A 13,498-nucleotide genomic window follows, 5' to 3' on the forward strand; every position below is an offset into this window, starting at 1 on the left:
TTAATACGGTTTTTCACCCGGACCAAAAACCGTGGTAGGTTACGGTTATCTGTCCAGAAAAAAAAAAAGTAAAAAAAACGTGTGGTTTGAAAAACAGACGACCGTATACAATATGATGCATATGGTTTTGAATGGAAAGTCTGTGGCCACAGTTTACTGTACAGTTGCATACAGTAAAAATAAAAATTATATATATATATATATATATATATATATATATATATATATATATATATATATATATATATATATATATATATATATACGTATCCAAAAACTGTATAGAAAAATCGTGGTGTCAACCCACCCTAAGAGGCCCCACCAAACCCAATATAGGGATTATAGGTTGTTTTCGTAAAATAATTCTAATAATATTTAGGGGGTGAGTAAAATCTTTAATTGTTTAAATCTTTAGCTACATCATTTTTGTTACAGACCCCCAGGGTGTCCTTATGTGGGTACCCAGTTACTCTGCAGGTGAAGGCAGGGAAGAGTTTATTCCACTTGCCCCACTACCTACAGTAGTGTTTCCCAAGCAGGGTGCCTCCAGCTGTTGCAAAACTACAACTTCCAGCATGCCCAGACAGCCAAAGGCTGTCTGGGCATGCTGGGAGTTGTAGTTTTGCAACAGCTGGAGGCACCCTGCTTGGGAAACACTGACCTACAGGATGGCACTGCCAGCATTATTAGTCAGCAACACAACAGTTCCAGTGACACGAGCTGTGTAAACAGTGGTTTTATTGCCAGTTGCCACACGTTCAGGTCCATACATATAAAAACAGCAATTGGAGTAGTCGAGCAGAAACAAAGGAAATTAAATTACATGTTGTCATCGTCAGAATCATCCTCCTCTTCTAAAGATTCCTGCCGGGGGGAATGAAACACTGCTTTAGAACAAGCTCACAGATGCTACATCTTCAAATAAATACAATGACACAATACAGTCCTTTTTACCTTCGCGTATTTCTCTGCTTCTTCTCTGATCTCTTTTGGTACTACTTCATGTTTTCCATTGGTTACTGTCAGTAAATAAAAAAAAGTATAAATTGTTGAATGTTGTGGTTATTAAAGTAAATATGTATGAATGCAGTGCGGCTCCAGTACAGCATTCCCAGAAAACCGCTCTAGTTTCACTCATGTACAGAGACACAGAGTACTGATAAACTCCCTTTAAGGTGGTTAAAGGGAGTTTATCAAATTAAAAGAGGGGTTCCTGCAACACGACACCCCATATTCACAGAGCCAGATTATGCTACAAGGAAAGACATTATGGCCGTCATTTACTATTGCAAACCCGACATGTTTTGTCGGGTTGTGCACCAGATTCTGTCGCATTGCGCCAGAATTGAAAAAAACCCCGACTGACTCTCCATTTTGCTAAGAAAACCCGAAAAGGGGCGTGGCCTCCAAAAGGGGCGTGTGCCTGACATTTTCACAAAAACCCAACATATTTACTAAGGTTTCCACAGAAAATGTGGTGGATTTGAGCTGAGGAAAACCAGACAGATCAGAGCATGTGTAAAAAAAAAGCAAAGTGTAGGGAAAGTGGAAAATGTAGGGAAACCTTAGTAAATACTAGGGATCGGCCGATACCGATAATCGGTGGAGGTTAGGGCTGATAGCCGATAATTTATACCGATATTCCGGTATAAGTTATCGGCTATTTATCCCCCTGCGACACTGCCGCAGATCATTGATTTAAAGCGGGCGCTTTAAATCAATGAACTGCAGCGGCTTTTGCGGTGCCATAGACCGCCGCCGCTACCCGCTTCTCTCCCCCTGCCTGTCCGGGGGTCCCGAGTCCGATCACTGCCCCCCCCACCGGCCCCATTGCCTCCCCAGTTTTATAATTACCTGTTCCCGGGGTCCACTCTACATCTGGCTCCGGTGGCGTCCTCCTGAGCTGTCACTGTGTGCACTGACGGTGACGTTGCTTCACGTCACTCGTCATTGCGCACAGCGTAACGCAGGACGCAGCAGGAGCCAGAAGTAGTGTTGACCCCGGGAACAGGTATTTATAAAACTGGGGGTGGGGGAGGCAATGGGGCCGGGGCGGTGCGGTGGGGGGTACGACGTGGTGCGGCGGTCACAGGGCGGTGGCGGGGCATTATCGTATTATCGGCAAGGTAATTGCCGATACCGATAATGCCCAAAATCGTGATTATCGGACGATAATATCAGCCAAACCGATAATCGGAAAATAAATTGTAGGGAATAAAAACCCACAAAAACCTACACAACACTCTTCGTAAATAAGGGCCTATATGTACAGCAGGACAACAACACCAGATTGAATAAAACTCCGTGTCCCTTGTGTCACTAAATTAAAACAGTTGGTTAAAATCATCCTTTAGAGTGTCCAGTAATAGAAAAGCACAGCTTTTTTTTTTTTAAAAACAGCCCCACTCCTGTCCACAGGTTGCGTGCATTACTGCAGCTTAGTCCCTTTTGCTTCAATGGAGCTAAGCTGCAAAACTAGACACAACCTGTGGACAGTATGGGAAAAAGTAAACCGTATGCGTTTTTAAAAGTGCATACAGTTCCGTCCGTTTTTATTTATTTTTTGAAAATTTTGTCCATTTTTAATGGGAGGAGTCTTGGGTGGGGACTTTAGGATGCAAATGCGCATGTGCAAAGTAAAAAACAGTATATGGTTTCCCGTATGGAACAGTATACATGTGCGTTTCCCATTGACGTCCATGTTTAAAAAAAATAAAAAAACGTATGCGGTTGCAGTACGGTTTTTAAACTGGAGACAAAACTGTGGTCAACCACGGTTTTGAGTATGGGAGAAAACCGTATTGCAAGCAAACCGTACGCAACCGGATGCATATGGTTTTCAATTATTTGTCTATGTTTACGGTTTTCAATACGGTTCCATACGTTTTCAATAATGAAAACTTATACGGGAAACGTACTTGAAAAACGTGGTGTGAACCCCCCACCCTAACACCGATAAGAGATCTGTAAAAAAAAAAAAAAAAAAAAAAAAACATTTTAATAAAATAAATATAGAAATATCAACCATAAAGGGGGGAAAAAAAAGTTACAAATCATTCTTACTTTCTCCAACCCAACTCAGCTCCAGTTCAAAGGCTTTATCTTTTACTTCATCATGAACAATATAGATTCTGTAAGAAAAGTTAAAAATCAATCTTAATGTGGGCTTTGTAGATACAGTAAAATCATCCTTAGTGGACACCTCCAAATAGCAGTTTTTTTATTCCCCGGCAGAGTAACATAAGACTTAATGTATTTTCACCCTCCGAATAGGGGACAACCAGGCTTATGTACCGGCCCTAGCTTGTACACAGGGACGCCATCTGGGGGGGTGCAGCTAATACCCCAGTAAGGGGCTCGGGATCCGCTGGCAGCATCATTCTGGCACAGAGTGAATAAAGTGGTACAGGGGGTTCAAGGGGGAGGAATAAAGAGGCAGGAAGGATTGATAGGGGGGAATAGCAGGTGGGGGTTCGGGGGGTGATTAAAGGGCACTGAGATTCTACTGTAATTACACTCCTGAGTAAAGTATTCGGTCATTTAGAAATATTTTTTTTTGTCATTTTTCCCAATAGGAAACCTCTCTACGCTATTGGAAGATTCTAGTGTACTTGATATAACTGTGCACACTGGAATAAGACCAGCCCTTTCCATGTTTTATTAGAAAATTATACAGAGGAGGGCATTTCCATGGACATTGGGGGAGATTATCAAAGAATTTTGCACCAAAAAATAAAAAATATATATATAATAATAATTTCAACCACATTTTCAAACAGGCCGCTGTTTTTACACTGTTCACATGAGTTTTGTGAAAATGGGCGTGTCCACGTATATTGTGTACTTTACATGATATTAGGGGTGAGAGTCCAGTTTACATAAAAAAAAATTCACACCAACTTTTTGAAATTACAGAAATGGTTGTAGTTTTGTTTTAGGAAAAGGTGTTAATTATAAAAAAAAAGAAATGAAAAAATGTTAAAATATATTATTTTCTTTTTTTTCTTGGTCACTGCACCTGCACTCACCTGCTCAGAAATGTTTTATTTATACAGTTATCGATTGTCTGGGCACTAGTAACCATGTCTGTAGAAAAGGGGTATTCTTTCACCCATACACACTTACATTTTTGCTACTTCTTTCACCACTTCACGACATGTCATGTCTTTCATCTGAATAGGGGGGGAAAAAAATTGAATAAAAACCAACTGGTTAGAATTTAGTGCTAAGCCAGGAAAAATTCCCAGGACTTTATTAATGTCTTCAGCATGCATATCCACAGTGAATGGAGCCAGAGAGATCTGTACATTGTATAATGGCCATTGCTGGACTACTGCTGCTGTCCCCTCATTCACTTTAAATGGAGCTGAGCTGTTATACACTGCTCAAAAAAATAACGAACACTAAGATAACACATCCTAGATCTGAATAAATGAACTAATCGTATGAAATACTTTCATCTTTACATAGTTGAATGCGCTGACAACAAAATCACACAAAATGATCTCCTGAGGGATGTCCTCCCAGACCTGGACTAAAGCATCCGCCAACTCCTGGACAGTCTTTGGTGCAACGTGGCGTTGGTGGATGGAGTGAGACATGATGTCCCAGATGTGCTCAATTGGATTCAGGTCTGGGGAACGGGCGGCCAGTCCATAGCATCAATGCCTTCCTCTTGCAGGAACTGCTGACACACTCCAGCCACATGAGGTCTAGCATTGTCTTACATTAGGAGGAACCCAGGGCCAACCGCACCAGCATATTTTCTCACAAATGCCACCTTACACCATTTCTGACCCACCGCCAAACCGGTCATGCTGGAGGATGTTGCAGGCAGCAGAACGTTCTCCACAGCGTCTCCAGACTCTGTCACGTCTGTCACATGTGCTCAGTGTGAACCTGCTTTCATCTGTGAAGAGCACAGGGCACCAGTGGTGAATTTGCCAATCTTTGTGTTCTCTGGCAAATGCCAAACGTCCTGCATGGTGCTGGGCTGTAAGCACAATCCCCACCTGTGGACGCCGGGCCCTCATGCCACCCTCATGGAGCCTGTTTCTGACCCTTTGAGTGGACACATGCACATTTGTGGCCTGCTGGAGGTCATTTTGCAGGGCTCTGCTCGTCCTTGCACAAAGGCAGAGGTAGCGGTCCTGCTGCTTGGTTGTTGTCCTCCTACGACCTCCTCCACGTCTCCTGATGTACTGGCCTGTCTACTGGTAGCGCCTCCATGCTCTGGACACTATGCTGATAGACACAGCAAACCTTCTTGCCACAGCTCGCATTGATGTGCAATCCTGGATGAGCTGCACTACCTGAGCCACTTGTGTGGTAGCATGAGACTAAGTCTACAACCCACATGAGTGAAAGCACCGCCAGCATTCAAAAGTGACCAAAACCTCAGCCAGGAAGCAAAAGGAACTGAGAAGTGGTCTGTGGTCACCACCTGCTTAACCATTTATTGGGGGTGTCTAGCTAATAGTCTATAATTTCCACCTGTTGTCTGTTCCATGTGAAATTGATTGTCAATCAGTGTTGTTTCCTGAGTGGACAGTGTGATTTCACAGAAGTGTCATTGACTTGGAGTTACATTGTGTTTAGTGTTCCCTTTATTTTTTTGAGCAGTGTATATATGCTGGGGGTGTCAGTGTTCTTGCGCCCCTGTATTTACCATTTGACATTGCACCTAGAATATGATACAATAAAGATGATTTGATGCATCGAACCCAGTGCGTCCTGCCTTCTATATTTATTTGCTCTACTGTTTGGATAATGAAAGGAGATTCTCACTAGAGATGAGCAAACTTACAGTAAATTCGATTCGTCACGAACTTCTCGGCTCGGCAGTTGATGACTTATCCTGCATAAATTAGTTCAGCTTTCCGGTGCTCCGGTGGGCTGGAAAAGGTGGATACAGTCCTAGGAGACTCTTTCCTAGTACTGTATTCACCTTTTCCAGCCCACCGGAGCACCTGAAGGCTGAACTAATATATGCAGGAGAAGACATCAACTGCCGAGCCGAGAAGTTCGTGACGAATCGAATTTACTGTAAGTTCGCTCATCTCTAATTCTCACAAAAGGATTTTGGCCGCACTGTAGCTATAAAACATTAATATACAGTGATCCCTCAAGTTACAATATTTTGGAACTATATGGCCCCTTGTGCCAAGTTATGTATGGTGTCAATGTGCTTAAATTACCTGTATAGAGTGGATTGTGCGTTATGGGGGATTTTTATGCCCTAGGAGGTTTGGCAATCTTGTGCACTAAGGATTACTGTCATCTTAACCCTTTCCTATCTTCCTCTGTTGCTCGAGCCCACAGCCGATTACAGGGAACTTGGCTTCTTCCCGTCTTTCCTGACAAGCCAGCCCCCTGATGACCTGTGTGGTCCATCTGTACATGAGGTGAGTCAGGGAAGAAGCCAAGACCCCCGTGATTAGGTATTGTCTAGAGCTGCACAGGAAAATGTGAAAGCTTCAAGACTACAGTAATCCATCGGGGACACGAATACTGAACTAGTAGGGGCATAAATATCCTGGAAAAGGATCCATCCAATACAGGTTATGTAAACACATTGACATCCTACATAATGAACTGTCCAGAGTAGGAGCAAATCCCCATAGTAAACCTATCCTGCTCTGGACAGTTCCTGACATGGACAGAGGTGTCAGCAGAGAGCACTGTGGTCAGACAGAAAAGAAATTCAAAAAGAAAAGAACTTCCTGTGGCATATACAGCAGCTGATAAGTACTGGAAGGATTAAGATTTTTAAATAGAAGTAATTTACAAATCTGTTTAACTTTCTGGCAACAGTTGATTAAAAAAAATAATAATAATAATTTCCACTGGAGTTCCCCTTTAAAGAAACTTGAAAAGGTTATTGTTATAGGTAAAGCAAGGCCATATATATATATATATATATATATATATATATATATATATATATATATATATATATATATATATAAAAGTCAGAAAGCTGCAAGAAGCTACAAATGACTTTATACATAGAGGACAGGAGTTTCTTCAGGATCTGTCTGTGCACACAGTGAATCAGATGAAATATGGAGCCAACCTCACCAGGTGTCCAAAGGAAAAGTAGTCCTGGAACAGGTAAAGCAGTACAGTACCACTGTATACTGAGGAACTATAAACCAGTGCATGCACCAAGTATACAGGGGTTATACCAGTGACATGCCCACTCTGACTGGTTGGCTCCATCAACCATTCACACAAGCCACAAATCCAAAATGTCTGTAGCATTGTATGTTATCTACACGTCTAGGAAAATTATTTGTGTGTTGAAAATATTGTAACCTGAGGCCACTGTATAGTGTATACCAAATGTAACACTCACCTGAAGTTTTTCAATCTCTGTCTTGGCTCCCTGTTTGGCTTTCCCAATGGAACATCCCCAATAGCCCTGAAGAGAGGAGAAGGAAAGATCATATCACATATCTAGGAGCAAAAAATCAACATGTGAAAAGCGTGTCATAGGGGACCTGAGAAATCCTGTGAAAAAATGTCCCTGCAGCTATTGCTTGTGTGTGTCTATGAGGAAGTGAGACCAGGATAAGCAGGGCTCTGTGCAGGCTCCTGGCTTGTCAATCACTCTGATGTGTGAGCTGGGGGCGTGTCATAGAGCCTCAGTGTACAGGGCCCCGCTTGTCCTCAGTGTACAGGGCCCCGCTTGTCCTCCCTGTACAGAGCCCCGCTTGTCCTCCCTGTACAGAGCCCCGCTTGTCCTCCCTGTACAGGGCCCCGCTTGTCCTCCCTGTACAGGGCCCCGCTTGTCCTCACTGTACAGAGCCCCGCTTGTCCTCACTGTACAGGGCCCCGCTTGCCCTCACTGTACAGAGCCCCGCTTGCCCTCACTGTACAGAGCCCCGCTTGTCCTCACTGTACAGAGCCCCGCTTGTCCTCACTGTACAGAGCCCCGCTTGTCCTCACTGTACAGAGCCCCGCTTGTCCTCACTGTATAGAGCTCCGCTTGCCCTCACTGTACAGGGCCCCGCTTGCCCTCACTGTACAGGGCCCCGCTTGCCCTCCCTGTACAGAGCCCCGCTTGCCCTCCCTGTACAGAGCCCCGCTTGCCCTCCCTGTACAGAGCCCCGCTTGTCCTCACTGTACAGAGCCCCGCTTGTCCTCACTGTACAGAGCCCCGCTTGTCCTCACTGTACAGAGCCCCGCTTGTCCTCACTGTACAGAGCCCCGCTTGTCCTCACTGTACAGAGCCCCGCTTGTCCTCACTGTACAGAGCTCTGCTTGTCCACCCTCACTTCCTGTATTTGGACTCAGAGACACACAGACAATAGATGTAGAGACAAAAATATACACATTTTTTAACCAATGTATATTACAAATATACATATAAAGGTATTATCTACATTGTATAAAAAGTGTTTGTTGACGACAGATACACTTTAAACGTCCTCAATTGACATTCATGTCGCCTCGACAAGCTTCAAGCGACATGGCCTAATGTGTATGGCAGGAACCAGCACATACCACTTTACAGACCGAGGTAAGTGTAATATACTGTTAGTGATCACTAAGGGAGTGTTCCTCCATTCAGGGTTTTTCTTTAATGCAGTTTTTGAAGCTAAAGCCAAAAATGGATCATAACTGGAAGACAAGTATACAGGAAAGACTAAGGCTTTTTTACATTTGTTCCTAGCCTTGGCTTCAAAAACTGCATAAAAATACCTAAACATGGGAATATAACACCCGCTTCCAAATCTCTATCTGAAACTTGTGCACTTCTGTAGATTTATGAGAACAGGAGGTTAGTTTTACAAGCAGACTATCAATACAAGAGTCCCAGCAGTGACATGGGCTCAGGTAAGCACTGTCTGAAGGGACAACAGATCTCCATGCAGCACCAGGACTCACTGCACTACTAACCATGACTTTAACATGCATTTTAAAAGGGATACACCAGTGGAAAACTTATTTTATTTAAATCAACTGGTGCCAGAAAGTTGAACAGATTCGTAAATTACTTCTATAAAAATCTTAATCCTTCCAGTACTTATTAGCGGCTGAATACTACAGAGGAAATTATTTTCTTTTTGGAACACAGAGCTCTCTGCTGACATCATGACCAAAGTGCTCTCTGCTGACATCTCTGTCCATTTTAGGAACTGTCCAGAGCAGCATATGTTTGCTATGAGGATTTTCTCCTACTCTGGACAGTTCTTAAAATGGACAGAGATGTCAGCAGAGAGCACTGTGGTCATGATGTCAGCGGAGAGCTCTGTGTTCCAAAAAGAAAATAATTTCCTCTGTAGTATTCAGCAGCTAATAAGAACTGGAAGGATTAAGATTTTTTTTTTTTATAGAAATGATTTACAGATCTGTTTAACTTTCTGGCACCAGTTGATTGGAAAAAAATAAAAGTAAAAAAAAGTTTTCCACCAGAGTACCCCTTTAATGCCGCAATCAACTTTGACAGCAACAAAGTGTTTCTAGCTGGACACAGCACATGGCAGCTATTAGAAGCGGCAAATTAAATCAGCTGGGGGTCGCCGGGTATTGAGTAAAGTCAAACACCATTAGCGGCACCATGATGGATCAGGGCATTCATCGGTCACAAAGGGGTTAAAATCCCAAAAATGCCGCACCATACAGAATCTAACCACTGTTCACCGAATATTAGGAATTCTAAATGGCCTATGTCTAGGGAGGAGTGTATGTAAATTGACATTAACACAAAAATCCAAAGCAGTTCACACTTACATAGGATATACCTGATGGGTCGACCATGTACAACTGAGCCCCATCATCTTCATTGTAAGATCCCAACATAAAGCTGCAAAATGAAGAAGAGTTAAAGGGGTTCTCTGACAATCTCCCTGGACCACAAACTGATTGCAGGCTGTCACACTGTTAAAGGGGTTATCCAGGATTTATTTTTTTATTATATATATATATCAACTGGCTCCAGAAAGTTAAACAGATTTGTAAATTACTTCTATTAAAAAATCTTAATCCTTTCAGTACTTATGAGCTTCTGAAGTTAAGGTTGTTCTTTTCTGTCTAAGTCCTCTCTGATGACACGTGTCTCGGGAAACGCCCAGTTTTGAAGCAAATCCCCATAGCAAACCTCTTCCAAACTGGGTGTTTCCCGAGACACGTGTCATCAGAGAGCGCCAAGACAGAAAAGAACAACCTTAACTTCAGAAGCTCATAAGTACTGAAAGGATTAAGATTTTTTTAATAGAAGTAATTTACAAATCTGTAACATTATATATATATATATATATATATATATATATATATATATATATATATATATATATATATATATATATATATATATATATATATATATAATATAAGTTTTTCCCTGGAATACCCCTTTAACACTATCACTTTTCAGCTACAGATGGTGAGGAAACTCATCAGCTAGTGATCAGTGTTACTGCAGCGCCACCACAGGGAAATGAAAGCATTACAGTTAGCAATGAACTCTAGGGGGCCTCGCTTATCAAATCTGCTGCCCCTAGGAACCAATCGCAGCTCAGCTTTAATTTTCAAGAGCAGAATACAAGGTGAAAGATGCGCTCTGAATGGTTGCAAAAGGCAACAAAGCTTTAATTTTAGACTGGCAAATGATGCCTATAGAGTTCATTGGGGTCTATGCCAGCATTTCCCAACCAGAGTGCCTCCAGCTGTTGCAAAACTACAACTCCCAGCATGCCAAGACAGCCGAAGGCTGTCTTGGCATGCTGGGAGTTGTAGTTTTGCAACAGCTGGAGGCATCCTGGTCTATGCTGCTGATGGGTTTCCATAATCCAATCTTCTTTGTCATGTGACCGCTGCAGTCTTATTGGCATCATGGGTTAGAAATGACAATGCATTAATGTCACTTGAGGCCAGGTGTACAGAGACCAGCGAGGAGTAGAGAAGCCCTGATTTGGGGGTGGTCAGCAGTAGAGATGAGCGAATTTACAGTAAATTCGATTCGTCACAAACTTCTCGGCTCGGCAGTTGATGACTTTTCCTGCATAAATTAGTTCAGCTTTCAGGTGCTCCGGTGGGCCGGAAAAGGTGGATACAGTCCTAGGAGACTCTTTCCTAGGACTGTATCCACCTTTTCCAGCCCACCGGAGCACCTGAAAGCTGAACTAATTTATGCAGGATAAGTCATCAACTGCCGAGCCGAGAAGTTCGTGACGAATCGAATATACTGTAAATTCGCTCATCTCTAGTCAGCAGGGTAGGCCAATTTACACATAAAATATTCAATATGTATGGAAAATCTGTCGAAAATCCACTATGTGGGAACATACCCTTACTGTGTCATTTTTAGAACAAATAAGGTGATAAATACACTTGCATAAAAAAATAAATACGACAATGTTTAATTCTATTCTAATGCATTGGAAAACAGGCAGTAAAAGGCTTCCGGCTGTGCATTCATTACTACCTTACAGAGCCTATAGGCCACGTTCCCAACATGCTGGTGAACTCGCGGTCAAAAGTGAGCACTCAGCAATGGCTGCATAACATTGCTGGGATTATCTGCAACATTGCGCGGCCATTTGTTACCGCATTGGGTCTTGGTTTTACCTGCATGAGTTCACCAGCATGTGAGAAGACGGCCTTAGAGGTGAATGGAAATTGTTAACCCACAGGGCTCATTAACAAGACTGTATCAGAAGTCTAAAATGAGACTTCAGCAACAGTCAAGTAAAGAGCTCTTCAAGAGGACCTGCGTCCAACACCCAACAATTTAGAGTTTATTATTATTGAGTACCTGTCATCAAAGCATATTTTCTAAACTAACTCAGATTATATTCATTAACTACTCCTAACACCCCTGCTGATGTAAAAAAAAAAATAATAATAATTTACGAGCTCTAAAAAGCTCTGTATTATACAGTTTCCTTTGCTCACATTGTTTGAGCTCCCGGCAGAAGAAAGTGGGCGGTCCCCAGCAAGCAGGACGTCACTGAAGCCTGGGAGAGCTGTGACTCGCCATGCCCCGCAAGCACTTCCTGTGTTTGAAATTTTGCAAGTCCGGGTGGGAACAGAACACAGCCACCTAGTGGCCGTTTTTTCAATCACATTAAAAACATAAAAGGTTGACAATTTTAACAGCAAGTAAATTGCTAAGTGTCTTATATTAAAAGTTTAATTTGGCGACAGGTATTCTTTAAATAGCTTAGGGTGCCCCGATTACTCAACTTTTCAGGGCAAATTTTTTGCGCCGTGGTCTGAAGTTTTTAGTGGTACCATTTTTGCATAAATCGCACTTTTTGATCGCGTTTTATAAATTTTTTTCATGATCTAAAAAGTGAATAAAAATACGCTACGCCATGTTGTTTAGCTGCTAAAGAAAGGTCCTATGGAGGATCTGAAACGCATCCAGCCATAACCTACCAAATATCCAAGTGCCACATTATCAAGCTTCCTAAATAGGATACAGCGCTGTATGGAATTCTACTGCACCTGTCAATCAGCGTATGACAATGCATGCTATCCCACCACGAAGACGCTGCCGTCCACAGGAGTTGAGCCCACCATCGCCACTGCGTACCTGAGACGGCAGAGTCTCTAGCAGCGCGCTCTCTGCACAGAGAGCCGGGACTCAACCTGCGACCGATATCTGAATAGAAGGTACAAATCATACTAAATGTATATATATAAGAAGCTGTGCAGTCTGTAGTACTGAAGCCCACAATCACCGCTGTTCAATTGTGAGATGGCCGAGTCTCTAAGAGCGTGTTCTCTGCATAGAGAACCGGGACACAGACTTACTATAGCACAATTTGCAAGATACTAATATATACAAACTATCACTGCACAGCCAATATTGTCACAAGCGCTGTATCCTATACATCTCCCAATTGGATAAATACTCTAGTGAGAGAATACCCACCTAGATTATAAACGTGGAACTAAAAACTATAACAGAGACATCACTATATATCTTTACTGCCTATATTATATCCAGGTTGAACCTACTACAGATGTGTGGACACTTTTACATCCCTTTTCTATATATTTTTTTTTCATTAAAATCGTATGTTACTTAAAAAAAAAAAAAAAAAAAGTATTATATTTTTTTTGCCCTACTAAGTATTGTATTATTGATATATTAGTTATCTAGTGTTTCTGTTGACCCGCAAGGGCCCTGTGAGTCACCAAACACAAACACATTTGTATCCTATATTTATTTAATAAATCATTTATTCCAATATTCACGACCCTGAGCCTCAATTTCTTTACTATTTTCCTTTTTTTTATGGGAAAAGGGGGGTGATTCAAACTTATTAGGGAAGGGGTTAAATGATCTTTATTAACTTTCTTTTTCACTTTTTTTTTTGCAATGTTATAGGCCCCATAGCATTCTTTTACATTGATCACTGTTATCCCATAAATATCCCAGGATAACATTGATCAATGATTCTGACACTTGACTGCTCATGCCTGGATCTCAGGCACTGAGTAGTCATTCGGTGATCGGACACCAGGAGGAAGGTAGGGGCCC

The 13,498-nt window shown here is 42.2% G+C and overlaps 1 protein-coding gene across 1 annotated transcript in view; it reads right to left on the reverse strand.

Moving 5' to 3' along the window:
• Positions 1 to 721: 721 nt before the first annotated feature.
• The window catches only part of PSMA3 (proteasome 20S subunit alpha 3), a 28,044-nt gene continuing 15,267 nt past the window's right edge, over positions 722 to 13,498 (reverse strand). Inside the window, exons 6-11 of the mRNA XM_056546163.1 lie at positions 9,739 to 9,811; positions 7,358 to 7,423; positions 4,126 to 4,172; positions 3,064 to 3,131; positions 955 to 1,019; positions 722 to 864 (exon numbers count right to left, since the gene is read on the reverse strand). Coding sequence (XP_056402138.1) covers positions 820 to 864; positions 955 to 1,019; positions 3,064 to 3,131; positions 4,126 to 4,172; positions 7,358 to 7,423; positions 9,739 to 9,811 — 364 coding nt within the window. The 3' untranslated portion in view covers positions 722 to 819. The remainder of the gene's footprint in view (positions 865 to 954; positions 1,020 to 3,063; positions 3,132 to 4,125; positions 4,173 to 7,357; positions 7,424 to 9,738; positions 9,812 to 13,498) is intronic.

This window comes from Hyla sarda, chromosome 11, assembly GCF_029499605.1.
Source record: "Hyla sarda isolate aHylSar1 chromosome 11, aHylSar1.hap1, whole genome shotgun sequence".
Lineage (NCBI taxonomy): Eukaryota > Metazoa > Chordata > Amphibia > Anura > Hylidae > Hyla > Hyla sarda.